The sequence below is a fragment of the Seriola dumerili genome, unplaced genomic scaffold (assembly GCF_002260705.1).
Source record: "Seriola dumerili isolate Sdu_G_001 unplaced genomic scaffold, Sdu_1.0 BDQW01000056.1, whole genome shotgun sequence".
In the NCBI taxonomy this organism is placed as follows: domain Eukaryota; kingdom Metazoa; phylum Chordata; class Actinopteri; order Carangiformes; family Carangidae; genus Seriola; species Seriola dumerili.
In genome coordinates this window covers 8,518,719-8,537,468 of record NW_019174311.1, presented here as the reverse complement: position 1 = coordinate 8,537,468, position 18,750 = coordinate 8,518,719, and the positions used below count along the sequence as shown (strand labels likewise).

The 18,750-nt window shown below is 42.5% G+C and overlaps 1 protein-coding gene across 1 annotated transcript in view; it reads right to left on the bottom strand.

Moving 5' to 3' along the window:
- Nucleotides 1-32: 32 nt before the first annotated feature.
- kcnd3 (potassium voltage-gated channel subfamily D member 3) overlaps nucleotides 33-18,750 on the bottom strand; it is a 93,706-nt gene continuing 74,988 nt past the window's right edge. The window contains exons 2-6 of the mRNA XM_022741660.1: nucleotides 17,239-17,401; nucleotides 7,120-7,214; nucleotides 3,967-4,057; nucleotides 2,050-2,309; nucleotides 33-535 (exon numbers count right to left, since the gene is read on the bottom strand). Coding sequence (XP_022597381.1) covers nucleotides 361-535; nucleotides 2,050-2,309; nucleotides 3,967-4,057; nucleotides 7,120-7,214; nucleotides 17,239-17,401 — 784 coding nt within the window. The 3' untranslated portion in view covers nucleotides 33-360. The remainder of the gene's footprint in view (nucleotides 536-2,049; nucleotides 2,310-3,966; nucleotides 4,058-7,119; nucleotides 7,215-17,238; nucleotides 17,402-18,750) is intronic.

Genomic DNA, 18,750 nt, shown 5'->3' with positions numbered 1-18,750 from the left:
CTCATCGCCAACACTTTGGAGGCACACTCTCACTCGCCTCCTCATCTAAAATGACTCCCTACACATATTTCCCGCTCTTTCACCCATCCACACACACACGCACACACACACACACTCGCATACGCGCACACATGCATACCAACCACTAACATGAATTTACTGTATCTAAAAGCCATCCTCCATCTGTACAGGGAGTCCATGTCGTTACAGTACATGACCAGCAGAGGGCAGGCTCCACCACGGCTAGACTAGGACTCTGCATGCTTTCTCCTCCATCATTCCCAGTCCTCCTCTGTCCCTCAGTCTCGTCTCGATGAGTCTTTATCTGTCTTTCTGTGTGACGCGTCTGCACCCTAGTCTTCACAGCGCGGACACCTTCACAACGTTCTGGTGGGTGGGGGCCGCGGGCAGGTGAGCATCGCCCTCAGGGGTCGTCACTGGCGGTGTGGGAATGCTGATGATTGCTGTGGTGATCTGGCTGCTCTGGCAGTTCAGGGATGCTGGTTCGTCCACGCGCATGTTCAGACTGGAGCGGCTAGAGTGGAGTAGGAGGAAAGCAAAAAGATTAGTCCGACATAATCTGAAATATTTCACAACAAGTTCTAGCCTTGGCCTTTTGGGAGTTGGGTTTGTGACTTAAGGTTCTCGCTCCAATTGTGGTGAAGGAAAAGTGAATGAGAACCCCTCCTCTCTCCTTCAACGACTTCCATTGAGGAGCCCTTAATCAAGACTGTTAATCCCTTTCAAACAGAACAAACCCCAGAAAATCCTGTGTTTAAATTAAATCACCATTAGTGTGAATGGATCAAGTTGACTTATCCAAATATCCCCAAGGTTTTATATCTGGGTTTAAAGCTCCACTTAACTACATTTTTGACATAACCATCAAACCAACTGACCCAGTCCAACTGTCTCAGTACCTGTCGTGAAAGGTTGGTCTTGCATGGAAGTTGCTTCAGTTGGAAAAGGAGACAAGGGGAGAACAGACAGGTGGAGTTTTAATGGTGTCTGAAAAGAGACAGCCGTCAGGGCCGCACTGTGACAAAGTGAACATTACCATTCTGACCAAAAGACCCAGTGTAATAGTAATGGGATGCTTGTAGCGCCAAACCCACCAAGTGTCTCTGCAGCTCTATTTCAGCTGCTCATGAAATGGTTTGCAGCCTTTTGGAGCAAACAACTGTGAGTCAAAGTAAACAGTGGCTGGTGAAGAAATTCGAGTGCCTCTCAAACTAAACATGTTTTCCTCCGGAGTTTGTGGACCTAACCAATCAATGAAAGGCGCATAAATACTTGACACACATTTTGCCACATGGCTAGAAAAGCAACACCAATGGGATGCTCATGTTGATATGTGTTAACCATGAGCACAATGGACAGTACTATGGCTGTAAGTCTGATTTCACTTTAATTTCAACTTGTAACCTGGTGATGACGAATCCTGGATAAATATAATATATAATAAACAAATATAAATATATAATAAATAAAGTTAAAAATGACTGAAATACCCTTTCTAATGGACTTTCATAGATTCATAGACAAGTAAAAATAGGTGGACCGTTCACTTAATGTTGTGGGGACAATTTGACAGTAAATTAGCAGCTCATTGTCAGTTGTCATTAGTTACATGGTGGCTAATTAGGCTAATTGTAGCTAGTGGTAGAAAGCCTTTATTGCTAACCAGTAGCCATTAGATATATGTGGTTAGGAGGTACTTGCTAAGATCTTGCATTACAGTCCAGATTATGAGAGAAAATTGATTTTCAGTGGATGTTTTCTTCACACTCACCTGCATACAAAAGCTAATGAGCAAATTTGAAAAACAAATTTGTTACAAAACACATTTTACATTTGATCTCACATTTAGACTCCAAAATATTTTTACAAGGTAGGTTGAGGGAAAATGAGGACACTAGAAACTCTTTGTCAAAAAGTAACTTGTAGAAATGTTATTACATAAGTGAGAGTGTATTCTAAACATCACAGCACACAAACTGTAGTATATCCAAGTCTTTTGGCCCCAACCTGTGGGAATCCTGATCTCACCTGGTGCTGAGGGGCTGGATGTGGATGGTGCTGAGCTCCTGCAAAGCTTGTTGGTGTTTGTGCGTGTGTGTCAAAGGCTGCATGTGTGCTGGGGCACTGGCGTTCGGTAAAGGGGTGTGATGCTTCTTGCTCCGGCGGGTGCAGCATGTGCCTGTCACGCCGTCTTGGCTGGAGAGGGAGGGGCTTCGGGAGGGGTAGTTTTGCAGCCCCGCCTCCAGGTAGCTCTGCTGGTAATACTGCTCATCCACAAACTCGTGGTTCTGCAAACAAAGACAAAGCGAACAAGACCGGCACAGGGGGAAAAGACAGGGGGAGAGTCATAAAAAAAGACGTGACATTTACAACATTTATATTTATGACTATGTACTGTGTATGGCTTGATATAGACTGTCATTTTCTGCTTCATAGCCTGGGTCAATAACTCCTCAGAGAATGTGTGATGATTATTTTTTATATAGGTGTGTGTCTGTGTGTGTGTCTGCAAGTGTATGCACACGAACGTTGGAAACATGTTTTTAGTGTTTTGGAGCTGAGCTCAGAATCAATTTTCCATAGTCTTGAGTTTCTTGGAGCTTCTATAATCAGTACTTGTATATTAACAATGGATCACGACTACTTGTGAGTGAAAGTGAAAAACTTTATCATCCAAATCTGAACGTCCCATCAGCTCTACAGAGCTTTACCGTCTTTTAGCTTATTGTTTTGGTTTCATGGCCCTCTGCCGTTTTGGTTCACTCTCATCTTAGCTCACGTTAGCGTGTGTGTTTTCGGCCACAACAGGAAGCTGTTTTCAGAGAGAAAAAGCTCCAAACACAAACTGTGCTCCACCTGCCCAGCTACAAACAGCATTCAAAATTGGTGCTGGTGAATTTAGTGGAGCATTTAGCAGCTAAAGAGCCAGATGATTCGCTCAGGGGCTGGTGGAGTGCAAAACAGAGTTTGTCATATGTCAGTTTTGTGTTTACAGCTCATTTCAGCTGTCCTTAAAGGGATAGTTCAGGTTTTTCGATGTGAGGTTGTGTGAGGTACTCATGAATAGTCTCATGAATTACATTTCCCGCAGCAGATTCTGTTCAGTGTGCTCCCAGTTAGGAAAGCCGACCGGGAGCACCCAGCAGACTAGCAGAGCTACAGCATGTGTTGCTGTGCATGGGGCCACGAGAAAAAACATGTTTTAGACACTTTTAAAATACGCCCACCAAAACAATATCGGCTTAAATGTACGCTTCATGTAGAATATTTTCAGTGGTTTATCTTCCCATGAGAACAACACTTTACAATACGGTCGTTCAGCGGTTGAGAAATGTAGTGCCAACGGAAAGTGCTGTTTTCACTGGAAGATAAACCGCTGAAAATATTCTACATGAAGTGCACATTTAAACCGATATTGCATTGTGTCTGTGGCTGTGATACCTCACACAACCCCACGTCAAAAAACCCAAACTATATCTTTAAGTGTCAAAAAAGTTCTGATTGCAGATTTATCACACATTTATAATTCTTGTGGTCTATTTCCACACATATGTAGAGTGAAGAATGACAGTTTGGGTGTGTGCATGTGCACCAGCGCAATGTCACATTCTTTCGGCTGAAACAGACAGTGCAGCCGTATCACAGACAGGCAGATGAGCGTGTGTCACAAGGGAAATGCAGTGTACCGGACATCACGCTACAGTGAGCTGCACTTGCCCATGCACATATAAACACTGCAGATCTATAAACATTGTGCCTGGATGTCAGTTACTTTCACCTAATGAGCTACAACCAGAGACAAATGTATGGATGATTGCACAAATTGGACTTTTATCTTGATGTTAAATTAATATTTTAAAATCTGCACGACTGAAATTCATGTGTGATTCTGGAAAAAAACAAGTGTGTGAGTGTGTGTGTGAGAGAGAGTGTGTGCATACTCACAGTGGTCTTCTCCAGACAGTGCAGCAGGTGATGGTGCTGGCTCTCTAATAGTGAAGTAGACTTACTTAACCGCTGCTCCTCCTCAGTGGAACTCTGTAACACATACACACACACACATACGCACAAAATGAGCGCTATGCTACATTTTCTTTTAGGACTGCACTAATCAGATGTGGGAGGTGCGTGGCCGGCTGCTGTCTCAGTACCTGATCTGAAAGGTTCATCTTGTACGGAAGTTGCTTCAGTTGGAGAAGGAGACAAAAGGAGAACAGACAGGTGGAGTTTTACTGGTGCTCATAGTCGTGGGTTGAGAACAGACAGCCGTCAAGGCCGCAGTCATGCCAGTCAGATACAGGGAGCATTACTATTCTTACCCTGAGAGGCATGTCTGCTATCATCAGTGGAGCCAGTGCATTGATCTGTGCTGGAAGGGAGACTTCTAGCACAACTCGCCCCTAATGGATATACAGTATATACAATTCATATAAAAATTTCCATCGTGACATTTTGCCTCCATCTCTGTTATTTCAAAAGCTGGCTACAGGCGACTCGATAATGACTTGTTTTCCATATTCCTTATTTCTTATGCCGTGGCCCGTTTACATGTTTATTTGTGTGTGTATCTGTGCGTGAACAAGTGGCTGCTATTTCTAGTTCTGTGGTGGTCTCGATGCGAAACTCACTCGCACTCGCAGCGGTGAGGTGAGTCAGAAAATAAGTGGATCCTCCAAGAAAGTGAAGAAACCAGCTAAAAGGACTTGAGCAACATTTGATTGTTAATACTCAGCAGTTCATTTGCTTATTACTTTTCAGTCCATACGTTTATATTGTTTTATTAGTCCAATAAATCATTTTACTGCCAGGCCCTGAGGGGGAGTTAAAGCTTGTAGAAAACATTTCCATTGTGGAGACAAAACACATCATATTCTATAATAAGGCATTTAACATTTTGCTATCTGCCTGCTTTAAGTACACTTTGTTTCCAAGGTAATATTTGGAACAGACTTTTTTGTTATTATTATCTATAAGAATATTTCCCAACAGGATTTGAAATTTAATAGCCTTATACATCTAAGATCTAAGTAGACCTGGTGCAAAGAAAACACAGATTTCTTTGCATTGTTGTCATAAATATTGGCCATAATAGCCTTAGCTTGAGCCTGGGAAGATGTCTCTTCAGTATATTGCACAATACCATCATTGTTGTTGTCAGAAGTACAGCAGTGTTTCACATATACAGACTTTCAATGGGTTGCATCAGTCTTTCCCAGCAGAACCTGTCGTTGAGCTGTTTATAAAAAAACAAACAAACAAACAAAAAAAGACAAAAACTACGGCCCTGATCCTGCATGCGCCACAGCACTGCCGGAAGGCAAGTAAAATGCCATGTTTGGAAGATTTGTAGTAGCACTTTTCTGTTTGTTAAGCAGGCGGCTGGTGCTGTAAGCAGAAGCTTCTTTGCTGAGAGGGTACATTCCTGCGCTGGTGACTCGGGTTTGTCCGAGCCAAGACCGCTCACCTGTGTTCACGCTGCTTATCTGCACCTAACACAGCAGTAGAACACAGGTGTTTAGGTGGAGTTATTTCAGACTTTCTCTATACATGTGACTGCAAAGCCCGCATCAGCGGTCTGTCTGGAGGCGGCTACGGCTCACCACCCAGGTGGCCACCATACTGTAGAGTGGAAACAGCTTGATCTGCTGAGCGACAAAACAAACTGTGTCACTCTGCATGGCGCTGTACATGTTGGTAGTTAATAGCTGCATTAAAATTACACTTAAGCTGGACAACAATTAACATTTTACTGAGATGACATACATCTTCATATCAGAGCTGTTTACTGTTGACCTTGGACGGAAAGTGTTAAAGCTGATAGAGAGAAAAAAATGTGATACAATACACAAAATATATTAAACAAAAAGAAAATGAAAGCTACAGTTATCTGAGCAGACAGCTAAGGTGACTGACTGCTCATGAATTTAAATGACTATCTATGCAAAGGAAAGAGAAAGTCTTGAAATACTGATAATGTTGCACTTAATTACTTTTGAGCTGCACAATATGGAAAAGGGAAAAGTTCTGTTTTGTGTTTTTTTAATGACAGATAATTGTGACTGTGATAATGAGTTAGTTTTACTAAAGAAACACATGCACTGCTGAGTACTAATGTTCCCTAAATCAAACATTATTATTTAATTTCACTTTAATATTGGTTGTAGTAGTCTAAATGAAACAGTGTCCACGCTACAATAAACAAAATTAAACCACATATTTAGAAGATATGCAATACCATTAATAATCATATACACATGAAGAAAATGTCCTTATCTATACAGAACTTTTGCTGACTCCTGACAGAATCATGGGTCTCTTTTAATACTGTTTGGTCAAGAAATGATCTTAAATAAAAACAAATTTTTAAAAACAATTCTAAAATTTCCAATAAAGCAACTTGATCTCTCAGTATTTACTGTTCAGACAAGCTTTACTCAAAACAGTTGCATTTAAGATAAATGGAACCATAACCACTCTTATAAAATCTCCGTTGCAGCCCCTGCAGTATATTGTTTCTTGAGGAGGCACTATCAATATGAGGCTGATGCATTATTCAGCCATAGATTGAGTATAAGGCCTGCTATCTGCTACTGAAGAGATGGAGAGAGAGAGAGAGAGAGAGAGAGAGAGAGGCGCATAGAGCAAGAGGGAGAGGGAGGAAGAAGCACTTGTTTTTGTTTTTGCTCTGTGTCAGCCCCGGGCCACTATAGTGCTTGTGAACCACAACGTTTTGGCGAAGCATGGAACATCTTTGAGTTGTGTTTACATTTCCTGCTGCATCGCCTGAAGCCAGTTCCTCAGATGGGCAGCTGGGCTCCGGGATGCTCACATTAGAAATGCCGCTCAGTGAATGAGATCACAGGGAGCTGCTCTGATGGGATGCTGGGCGCATTCTAAGAACTGATAATTAAAGGACGGGCGAGTGAGGCCTGCGTCCAATGACTTGGTTATTTCCCTGCTCTGAAATCCTCAGAACTATTTTTTCCAAGAAGATGCAGAGGTCAGGTTTTCTGGGGCGTCATTTAAAAAGAAATGTAAGTGTGTCATGTGAAGCATATGTGGTCTCTGTGCGGTTCAGAGGTTTCTCTTACCGTGAGCTCAAGAGCTTCGTTGAACAGGCCGTTACGCTTGCTGTGGAGGAAGGCATTGGAGCTTCCCGTCTTGGATATTCGTATCCTGGCCAAGCGGGCTTTCTGCAAAGAGCAAGAGACCAGAGAAGCCACCTGTTAGCCAGAGCCTATACCATACCACATGTCAGAATGATTGGGTATCAACCCGACACGTCCCACTGATTTGAGCTACAGCACTTCCACGCGCCTGATACTTGAGTTGTGATCTTATAGATCAAATCAAACATGTGCTACTAAAGCATTCACTCTCATCTCCTGTGATAAATTCACTCTGATCCCCTGTGATACTTATGAATGATTTATGGTGACTACACGATAACACATTCATTGGGTTGAAAATCCGTTAGGGAGGCAGCTACGAGTAGAGCAGGTAAATCCTGTATGAATTAAGCAGATAAATGTCATTCTGTATTTAAAACACTGAATTCAATTTATTTGGGCTGTTTTTGTGCTGCTGCGTTAGCGGTTTTGTTTCGCAAAATAAGTCAAGGAAGTGTCAAGGCCCATATTGCTCTACGTCTTTACTCATGAGCTGCTGTGTTAGCGTCGGCTTAAATGCACCTTTACTTGTCAAACCTGTAAAGCACGGTTAGTGCACAGTCCAGTCTCTTTTTCTCTCTCGCTCCCTCTCTGTCTCTCATGCTGTCAAATCTCTCCTGTGAGGCAGCCAGCAACAGAGATGAATGGGAAAAGAGAGGGAATATGAGGAAGAGCAGAAAACACTCTGTGTCTTTGGAGTGAAGTCTTTATACATCAGTGGACGGACTCCCGCCCAACATCCTGGTTTTCTAACTGAAGCGCACTGTTGTTAGTGAATGTGTGAGAAAACACGTCTGACAGCATGTTAGTTTGTTTACACAATGAAACACACATGGAAATGAGGTTCTCGGTAAAACTCTTAGCAGAACAAGTGCCTTTACAGGATAGTGTAATCTGAGTCGCTCACTTTTCAAAGGCCTGCCATTTTCCCGTCAAAGTCAAGAGCTGGGAGTCAGGCTGGGTGCAGCTACAAAGTGGGTGTCTCTCTCTCTGTGTGTGTGTGTGTGTGTGTGTGTGTGTGTGTGTGTGTGTGTGTGTGTGTGTGTGTGTGTGTGTGCGTGTGTTCGTTTCTGTTGCTTGGCTTTCTGCATTTTAAAAATAGAATGACGGATTCATTGAAGGGAAATTGGGAGAAGCATAATGTGAGCTGTGTAAATGATGAGCAGGCAGACAGCTCGTTTAGCAGGAGGCCCATGCACTGCTGGGGGGTTAATTGAGTGTAAGGACGTGTGTTTGCATATCTCCACGTGTGCTAACACATGCACACCTCATCTTCATAGCTGAATTTCCATACATATAAATATGAGCCATATAGAGAAGCCAGAAGAAACACCTGACTCAGTAAGAGTATGGTAATTTATGGTAATTCAAGCTCATTCCCTCACTTGAGTTTCATTTAAAACATGGTAATGCTTGTTGACCTGCAGGTAGCTCATGCCGCGATTTAGTAATCTGAAGAGAGGCGGGGGAGATAAACAGGAGTGCATGTGAACACACGCACATGCACAGTGGCAAAGCTTTACAGTAGCATCTATAGCACAAACCCAACCCTTCAAATTGCTTACATCTCCTGCTGTCCCGCATCCTTCTGCCTCCCTTATCCTCCCTCCCTCCCTCCCTCCCTCCTGCTCTCCTTGACAAGTTCCTCTCGTTCTCTTTGTGCCCTCACACTCCAACACCTATGTATATTTGTGCTGGCGCAGCACTCCCAAAGGCCTTTGGGATAACCCTTCTTTATGTTCTGGCATTGTGCTCAGCCAATGGGATTGTCTCTCTGGGGTCACCATGCAAACAGGAGCCCGTGACTGTGGCGATAGTTGCCAGGCAGCGCGGGGGTAATGGAGGGGATGTTAAGAACATGTCCCGCTAGATTGAATCTACTTCTGCGGCTCTCAGATACATTCCCAGGACCTTTGGGAGCCAGGTGCTTCTGTCTAAGGGCCATCTTGCGCTTTCAAGCAGAGCCACTGCACAAAAAACTGAGTCAGAGGAGTGTAAGGAGCTTTCATTATCACCTGCACATAACTCAGAATACCATGTGGAAAGTTACATGGCACTTTCACACACAGACAAAGCACACAGAATGAAAATTAAATATGACTGTAATCAGAAAATGAAGAGATTTCTCAGTACTAGAGCAGTATTTTCCCTCACATAGAATATACTTTAGGTGGTAGGTTCACAGAAAGCTGCCATATTATTCAGCCTGAGGTGTTTCAACCTAATATTCCCTCTGAAAATAAATTAGTGTCTAATTAATACACAAAGGAGAGGAAATTCTATCCCACACAGATATTACTGTTAAAATCCAATTGAAATCACATTTAGACATCACATTCTGCGGTCAAAGAAAATCTGAATGTGTTTTTAAATGTATTGTTAATAGGTTTTATTAGTGAAAGGAATTTAAAAAATGGTCTTTGGGGAAATATAAAAAAAAAACTTTTCTTCGCAGCAGCTGAACAACGGGCACGACAAGATGTGTGCTCATGTTTGTAAGTTAGGAGAAGGAGAAGCAGGAAGACTTCAGCTCTTGTGTTGTGTAGCAGGCTCTGTCAGTTTAGCTGCCTATGATTGAACATCGACCTTACTGATTTATGCAAATACGCTTTAAAATGAAGCGATCTGATGTACAAAAGCAAGATCTCCAGAGAACTAACCCAAAAATATCAACTTTAAAATGATCACTCACACAGTGAGTGTGCATCTATGTATGCTTTCAGACAAAAAAAAAACACAGTTTGATGCTCATTATCACTGCTGGAAACAGTCCAGATGTTTTCTCACACACACACACACACACACACACACACACACACACGGGCCGAAAAACTGATCCAAACACCTTTTTTTCCTTCTTTGTTTCCTTTCCTCCTGCCAAGGAGCCACAATTTAGGATCAATCACACTTTAAAGATTATAGCTATAGGATGGAAGCCAGCACAAATGCTTCATTTTAACTCCACGTGCTGCCAGCTGAGGGATCTAAACTGGCATATCCTCAAATGATTTAGAAAACGTTACATATCCACTTAGCTCCCATGCCATACTCCGCCGAGCATTGCCAGGAAGTTTTGTTAGAAGTTCATTTTTTTACTTGAAAGTAAAAGTTAAAAAATTCATGGCACCTTGTGAGTTACAGCTTTGCTACACTCTCTGTATAGGATTTGGCTGAGTGAAAAAGTGGAGCAATCGAGCTACGAGACCAGATTAGGTTCTGCCTCAGGCCTGCCTTGGAACCATACAAGTTAAAGAGGAGACCATCTGATGAGAAAACACACCCCCATAAACACACAAGCACACACACACACACACACACACACACACACACACACACACACACACACACACACACACAAATAGCTGTGGAAGAGCCTTATTTTGTTTTGCAGCTGCCAGTCATCTTAAGAGTTGCTTTTACACATGCTGACATTTCTGCCACAAGGAAATAAGTCAGTTACTTTCTCTGAGGTATGCTGCTCTATGATAAAACACAAACACACACACACGCAAATATAGAGAGGGAGAGAGAGGGAGGGAGAGAGAGAGAGAGAGAGACAGTGTCAGAAACAAAGAGAGAGCCTGAGAGCAAAACAGAAAAAGGAGGCGAGGAATCAGGGAAAATTTGACTCTTAAAAAAAATCCATCTGGGAGTCAGTGAAGTCAGGAAACTGAACGATGGCAAGAATTGATTCTGAGGAAATCAAGTCCTCTGACACCTCTGGCCCCAGATATCTGCCTCTGTAGTAAAGACAGCTTAACCTCGGACTAACACCACTCAGAGACAAAATACCTTTGCTAAGCCTGGATTACCTGCTCTTTATAGAGAAAAGTACAGCTCTGCTCTGCAAGCTACTGTGATGCTGATATTTATTTATTTCTCTTATTTCTTTATTTTTTTTACTACAGACATAATTCATAGCACAACCCTTGACCCGTCTCAGTGAGGTCCTCCGTCAACATTCCCCCATCTCTCTGTTTAGTCTGTCTTCTTGCAATGTGCAGACAACTTTATTGATTGTCCAGAAGGGGAAAAAAGTCTCAGTCAGAAGTCATCTCCACCTTTTGACTTCTACCTTGTGAGGGAGGGCTAAAAACAATAGTGAGATGATTTAGAAGAAACGAGGCGGGAGGTAGAGAGGGAGGGAGAGAAGCGGACTTGTTTTTGTTGTGTTTTGTTTCTTCCATGTCAGCCCCGAGCCAGTGTAATGCTCATGAACCGCAGCAGACAGTAATTTTACTATTCACTAAGTTTGAGGACAACAACCGGTCCAGCCCAGAAAGATTTTCAGTCAACATGAGAAAAAGACAAGGCGGTAAAATAAAGATGGCAACTGCATTTTTCACAGAGGCAGGAACAATAATGAGGAAACAAACAAGGAGAGATGTGTACAGATTCTGCAGCTCTACAACAGAGGCTAGATTCCTCATCTACTCTTAAGCCAAATAAACTCCACCCTGTACGGTATATTCACGGGCAGTTAACATCATATGTGTTTTATTTAATTACAGAGGACACTTGTATCTATCAGTGGGATGTGGGACATCCGTCTGTGCCCTCCAAAACAAAAGTCACAGTTGAAAAATAAATCTGTTTCACTATGTGACAATGCTACGATTAAGGTTTTGTTAAGTTCAGGCACAAAAAGGTTAAGGTTTCGGGAATCATCGTCACCATGCTTACAATGACAGCCATGTGGTCAAGGTTACAGAAAGACATGACTTAAACAAAAATCAAAAAATAAAAAGGAAAAGAACAAAAGTCTCCCAGTTGTTAAATGTCAGATATTTTGGTGACCCATCCATCCATCCACCCACCCCAACCTCCTTCCTATGTGAACTTTGTTGTTCCACAACAATGTTGCACTTTTGTTTAAAGAAAACACAGTGTTCAGGTGTTTCTGCCCTTTTAAACCAGGGTTCAAGTCCATCTGAGAGGAACAACACGACAGGGCTAAGGGGGCAGAACTGGGATTGTGCACTTAATGTTTTCTTACTCAGGTAGAGATTGTTCAGGGTAAATACAAAAAAAAAAAAAAGGCCCAGGTATCATCTCTTTTTCAGTAACACATATCTAGCAAAGCCATTTCCACTGCAAGTCTCACTGTGATCCTGTCTCAACCTAAATACAGCGACGGCACAAAATAGTTCTGTAATGAGAGAATTTAACAGTTACTTTGCATACAATTAAAGTCCAAAGTTTCAACACTGAGCTACAAAATCAAAACCTTCGATCTAAGTATCCAAGCATAAATCCAGCTTTAAGGACATATTTGGAGAACCAGGGAAACAGATCGGTTCAGCTCATTTTCATTGCCGCCCACCCTCTAATCCTTCTGTATCACTTGCCCTTTGTGATTCTCCATTTAAATCTTGCCCTCTTCAAGGTGTAATACTCAGAATTTGTAATTAGACCTACCTGAGGATATTATTACCTTTATGCAAATAAGCTCCGCAGTGCAACAAAAGAGGTAACCCCAGCAGATTGGACACTCTGTTTCGGATCTTTTTATGAGATCATGTGTAAAGAAAGGGAAGGACTTCAAGTCGGTGTTCAATTCACTGTCGAACAAAGGTAGCGACACTAAAGGCTATAGGGAGGCAGAATAGAGAATATGTGTGTGTCTCAGCTGTGTGTTCATTCTCGCCACACAGCAACTAGTGGCATCCTCATGTATCTTTCCTTTGTGCAGAGAGATAGATCAGGGGCTGTCTCTCTACCACCACCCAGATGGATGGATAATTGTAATGGGAGCCCAGAACAGCTAACAATTAGACCTGAACAAAGATGGATGAGGACGGGTGGGTTGGAGGGAGGGAGGGAAGGCTGAGGCAAAGCATGTAAGGAGAGGGGGGGGTGGGGGGAAGACAGGAGGCGAACAGAGGAGGCTGGAAACTGCTGAGGGACTAACGCTGCACTTTCTCTCCTCAGTAATTCCCCCTCCCCTCCCTTCCCTCCTGTCTGCCCTCTCGTCATTGTTTAAGTACTGTGAAAGGCAATCTTGAATGGCTATCCTATTTTACTCTCAGTTAAACATAGCCTTATTCTAAGAAATGATCTGAGGAAGAATTGATTCTCTGTGAAATATAACCACGCGCAGGTAATAAATGCTGGGCAAATGACGTTTTGCTATGCTAAATGACCAGTGACACTTGCTAAATGGTTGGCTTAATGGACGAGAGGTTCATGTATCGTTAAAATTATGGAGCATTAAGAAACACAACATGTTATGTGGAGGGTAGTAATGGGGTTCTAAAGGATGTGACACGCCTGAGTAATGCATGGGTGGGGCATCACTGATCAGTTGTCATTAACAGTTGGAAGAGTAGACCGTACAATGATAATGGCTCCATCACACACCATCTACGCTGGAGTTACCGCCTTTTATGGTGTGATAGACTGTTGTCTGCCAAGCAAGAGTCAAAGAACATTAAATTAATGCGATGTAACGTGAACTGATTTGAACATATGTCAACAGTAGTTCCATCTCAGTTTTTACAATAAAAACAAAATCTTGCACGGAAGCTACACTGGCATCACTTTTCAGGCCGATCCATCCAATTTCTTTGCTCTGAACCACAAATATCAGCCTCAATGTGCTGTCGAGGAAAAGTCAGGGCATCACTAAAAATAGGATTCATCCTTTTGGGAACCATGAATGCCAGTGCAAAACTTAGTCCAACAGTTTTTGAGATATTTCAGTCTGGCCCAAAGCGATGGACAGAACCACTTCCATAGAATAACATGAGGCAGGAAAAGGGAAACCTGTTTTAGTTAACATCCAGGTGGGATGCGAAATCAAGTCATTTCCACAGCATCTACCTCCAAAACTAGCACAATATGTAATAAAAGACATGCTCCGCTGGCTTCAAGCACACAAGCTTAAATGCTGAGCAACACTTAATCCTGAGGGCTAATTAAAGACAGAGATGGTACACAGATTGCCGCTCCTAAATGCTCTAAAATATCACATTTGCAAACCTATCATCATCCTTGGCACTTAGACCTTGATTTGCCGTAGTAATAACTCTCTTAAGGATCGAGACATCCAGGTGGAATATTATTATGAAGGTAATAATCAGGCGTTTGAGTCATGCTGTTATGACATGGAGAAAATCTCTACGTTGGATGTATGGGTGCTTGAGCAAATCGCTGACCTCACTGCAGGCGAGCCAGGGAGGCATTCAAGTGCCGGAGGGAGACATTTACCACTGGTTAATGACGACAGCACTGTCATGCTACACTGGTCACTCGGTTGGTACTTCTGGAGGTGTGCGTGTGCCTGGTACCGAGTGGTGTGTGGGACACTGCACCACACTGCGGCTCAGTGGAGAACACACAGGAAGGTGGAACAGACGAAGGTCAGGCCTAAAGTGACAGGAAGTATAGTGGATGCACACACACACACACACACACACACATACACACACACACACACACGCACACACACACGGACGTGGATCCATGCACTCGAGCAGATGCACATACATACACAAACAAGACGGACAGACACACACCTTCCTTCCAGCCAGCACCTCATCTGGGTGATAGCTATTTCAGGAAAGAACACAGCATTAGGACACACACCGCCTCCAGCTCCCCCCCCCTTCCTACTCTCCCGCTGCCTCCCCTGCTCCCTTACACCTCGTCACCGCTCCTCTCCTCTCCTCTCCTCTCTCTTTTCTGTCTCAATAATATACATCTCATCGCTTCCAACCTGTTTTCAATCTAGATAATTTTCCCAACCCTCTTCCTGTCCCCCCCCCGTGTCTCTTTTACCTCCCCCGCACTTGGGCACGTTACACTGGAGTCTTGCTTGGCAGACAAGGTTACGGTTAGTTAAGACTGGGCAGCGGTCAGGCCACGGTCGAACTGCAAGACTTTAAACAGATTTAAACTACAACCAGAGAGCATGTGCAGAGATGGATGGCAGTAATCACAGAGAGGGTGAGATAGGGAGGGGGAGAGGAGGAGGGGAGGGAGGGGCCAATGGAGACAGAGCTGAGCTGAACTGAGGGGAGAAGAGAAGAAATAAGCAAAAGGAGTGAAAAAAGAAGCCTTGCTTGGAGAGGTGTGAGCGAGAGTGATGAGAGAGAGGAATGGACTCTGAAAATATGTGTCAGTGTGTGCATGTCTGCCAGATCCAAACAAACACACTACTATCTATCTCAGGAGAACAAAAACTGTCAGGCTTGCCCTCAAACTATGATTACCAGCCCAGTTTTGTAATGTGCACCAGCTGATGCTGCTACCCAGTTTGGCTCATGGACACAGCACAACATGATTCTTTAAAGGTCTAAAGTGTGGGCTATTTACCCGAAGGAAGAAAGGATCTTTAATCCTTCTAAAGTTGAAGCACAAGTTTACATAATCCATTTATAAATTTGTGCCTATGTGTTTTTTTATTATTACGATACAAGGATAAACTCTGCTCATAAGAACAGATCAACAATGAAAATCATGCGAAGAGGGGAAATGCTGATGAGTTTTAATGTTTCTGAAAGGCAAAGACTGGAGTCATGACAACAGGTTGTGGAGTTACGGGATACTTTGGTTTGGAGGAATTTGATATTTTACATAATATGATTCCTTCAAAAAGTCAGAACAGAACACTTAGTTCAGCTCGGGTCATGCATCTTAATGGAAATACAATCTGCTAATCTGTGACTTTAAGACTGTGTTGTTTGATTAGATTTGATCAAACAGGAGCACCCGCCATTTAAATCATGTTTTGATACAAATGTTGCTAAATCCTGATTGGTTAACAGAAGAACATGACGTCTTTATCCGGCTAAGCCCCACCCACTTAAAATCAATGAGAAGAGTGTTATGTGAAATAACCAAATCTACTTTTATCTGTGGCTGAAATTTTGTGTTTATGTAAAATTTCATTACTCACAGTAAGAAGCTGATTGGGACAATATATATATATATATATATATATATATAATGTTAATGCTATGGTATATATATTGTTAATGGTTAATAAACCAATTAATAATTTATTAAAAATTATCTCTAAGCAATAGTTGATTATTTATTAACATTAAGTCATTAGTAACAACTTACAAAACCATTACAAATGATGTTTTATCAACAACTAGAATTATTGCAGTTGTATCTCTCCGCCAACCAGTCAAGTTGCAGGAAATATGTTCACAATCTGAGCTACAGCACTGAATAATGGCCAGAAATGTTTCTGCAGAACATTATGATTTCACAGTGAAGTTGACCTCGGACGACTCCAAAATGTCATCACTTCCATCATTTTATCCTATTAGACATTTGTGTTGAATTGATTTGTTAAGTCACAGTGACCATGCCCTTTGACCTTTGACCAGCATGATCTAATCGGTTCATCCTTGAGTCCAGGTGAACGTTAGTGCCAGATGTAATAAAAGTCCCTCAAGGCATTACTGAGATATTGCATTCCCGAGAATGGAACGAACGAACGGACAGACGGAAAAATGGTGGGATACATTTGTGTGTGTGTGTGTGTGTGTGTGAGCGTGACAGAGAGTGTGTGTGTATTACAACATGTTACTAATTTAGATCATCCATCAATATCTGGAGAAATTTCATAGTGAATTTTTTTTTACGTTGGGAAGGAGCTGCCTCTTGATCCCACTGCAACTCAGGCATTTAGCCACGCTAGGCTAACCTTGCAAATTATACTTTAAGAGACGTCATAAGGAGGACATCAGTGTTGTCTCACTCTGGGAAAGGGGGAAATATTCCTCTAAAACTCAAGGATTTATGCAGTGCAGAGGTAAAAGTAAGGGTTTAGGTATGCATGTCAAGGGGCGAGGGCCATTAAAATGTGGTGATACTCACTGAATATGTATCACACACCTCCTGTTAATGTGAATATACTTTAAGTGAATATGCATTATACACACATCATCATTAGTCTTAGGGAGGATCTGAACCCTGTGGAGTCCCTTCCTCTGGGGGAGAGAAACGTCAGAGCTCCCCTCTGGGCTGGAGGTCTGGAGGTCCAACCCTCTGAGGCCCAGGTGAAGGGAAATAAAACTGTGTTCACCTGTACCTTCTGCGCCCGCCGCTTGTCTGCTCTCTGGTTCTGGTGATAGATGCGGCTAAAGTTGGACACGATGACAGGGACAGGCAGGGCAATTACCAGCACCCCGCTCAGAGAGCAGATTGAACCAAAGATCTTCCCTGCAATCGTCTTAGGAACCATGTCTCCGTACCTGCGAGAGGGGACAGGGAGGGAGGGAGAGAGAGAGAGAGAGAGAAAATATGTTTAGTGGATCATCCTATTATGCATTTAATAAAATCTGTGGTAGCCCAACCTTGTAGCCACACACAGCCAACTGAAGGTCATTCATGTCACACAAACAGAAAGACACACACACACACATACACAAACTAGTTCAGCTTGCTACCCAGTCATTCTCCCTGCACAAACCTTTCATCTTTTTTTTTTTCAGGCTTCTCCATGATGCACATGTTCATCCCCACCGGAGTAAAGCTTGACCTGTGAGCTTTATCCCACCCCAAGAGAGAGGCTACTACCAAACCCTCTATCTCACTGAATGGCACAGTGAAGTCCACTGACTCGTTCACTGAGAGCAGATACTATTAACCTTTAGAAAGAAGAGAGAAAGGGAGGAGGGCATGGTGAATGCCAGGGACATTTCCTGAAAGTCATTTAGCCCAATTCAATCTGAAATATTTGCAAGTCAAACGCAATCCCGTCTCAGGTTCAAAGACAGACTACGCAATTGCAATAACTATATTATGAATCCCTTGTTTTCCAAGGAAGAAGCCGAACTGCTGGAATCATCAGTGGAGGGAAAAGACAGAAGACAGAGGAGAAGAAATTCAAATGCTAAAAGAGCACGACTTAAGTTGGCAAAGCAACCTTTATTTCTAATGGTGTTCATTTTTTATTCATGAATAAAAAGAGCAGGTAATTTGTTCTTGTTTTCCAGCTAAACAAGAAGTTCCACTGAATTTATTAGAGCTGACTCCAAGTCAGACTACAAATAAACCTGATACAAACAGCCTTTAAGCATCCAGCACGTATATGTTATTATGTAAAGACACAGTGTGGGAAGATTTTTCGTGTTTTCATCAAGATAAAGAAGCATTTTGAACACAAATGTTTTTGTCCTTCATAGTGAGTAACTCGCAGTTAATATAATAGCTTTTCATCTGCCTCCACCCTCGAGAATTACCTCCTCAGAATTACTAACAACAACTTTTCTTTTGTACTCATCAAATTGATTTATCATATGAAAAGCAGCCTGACTGCAACCAGTGGACTCAGCCTCGAAGATACATGGCGTTGCTTGTTTTTTCGTAAACTGTTGTTGCCCACTCCAAGTTTTACATCTGCACCGCACAAATTTCTACAAAATATTCTAATTTCAAACTGTACAATTACTACACAGTAGAAGTGCCAGACAAGTCAGTGTGTGCATATTCCAGGCTCTCTTGGGTAAAGAGACAAATGAGTTAATGATTCATGGACACACTCATCTGTGAAGATATCTTTTGCAAATTTGCAGTTTGGGCTGGCCCCTCAGAGGCTGAA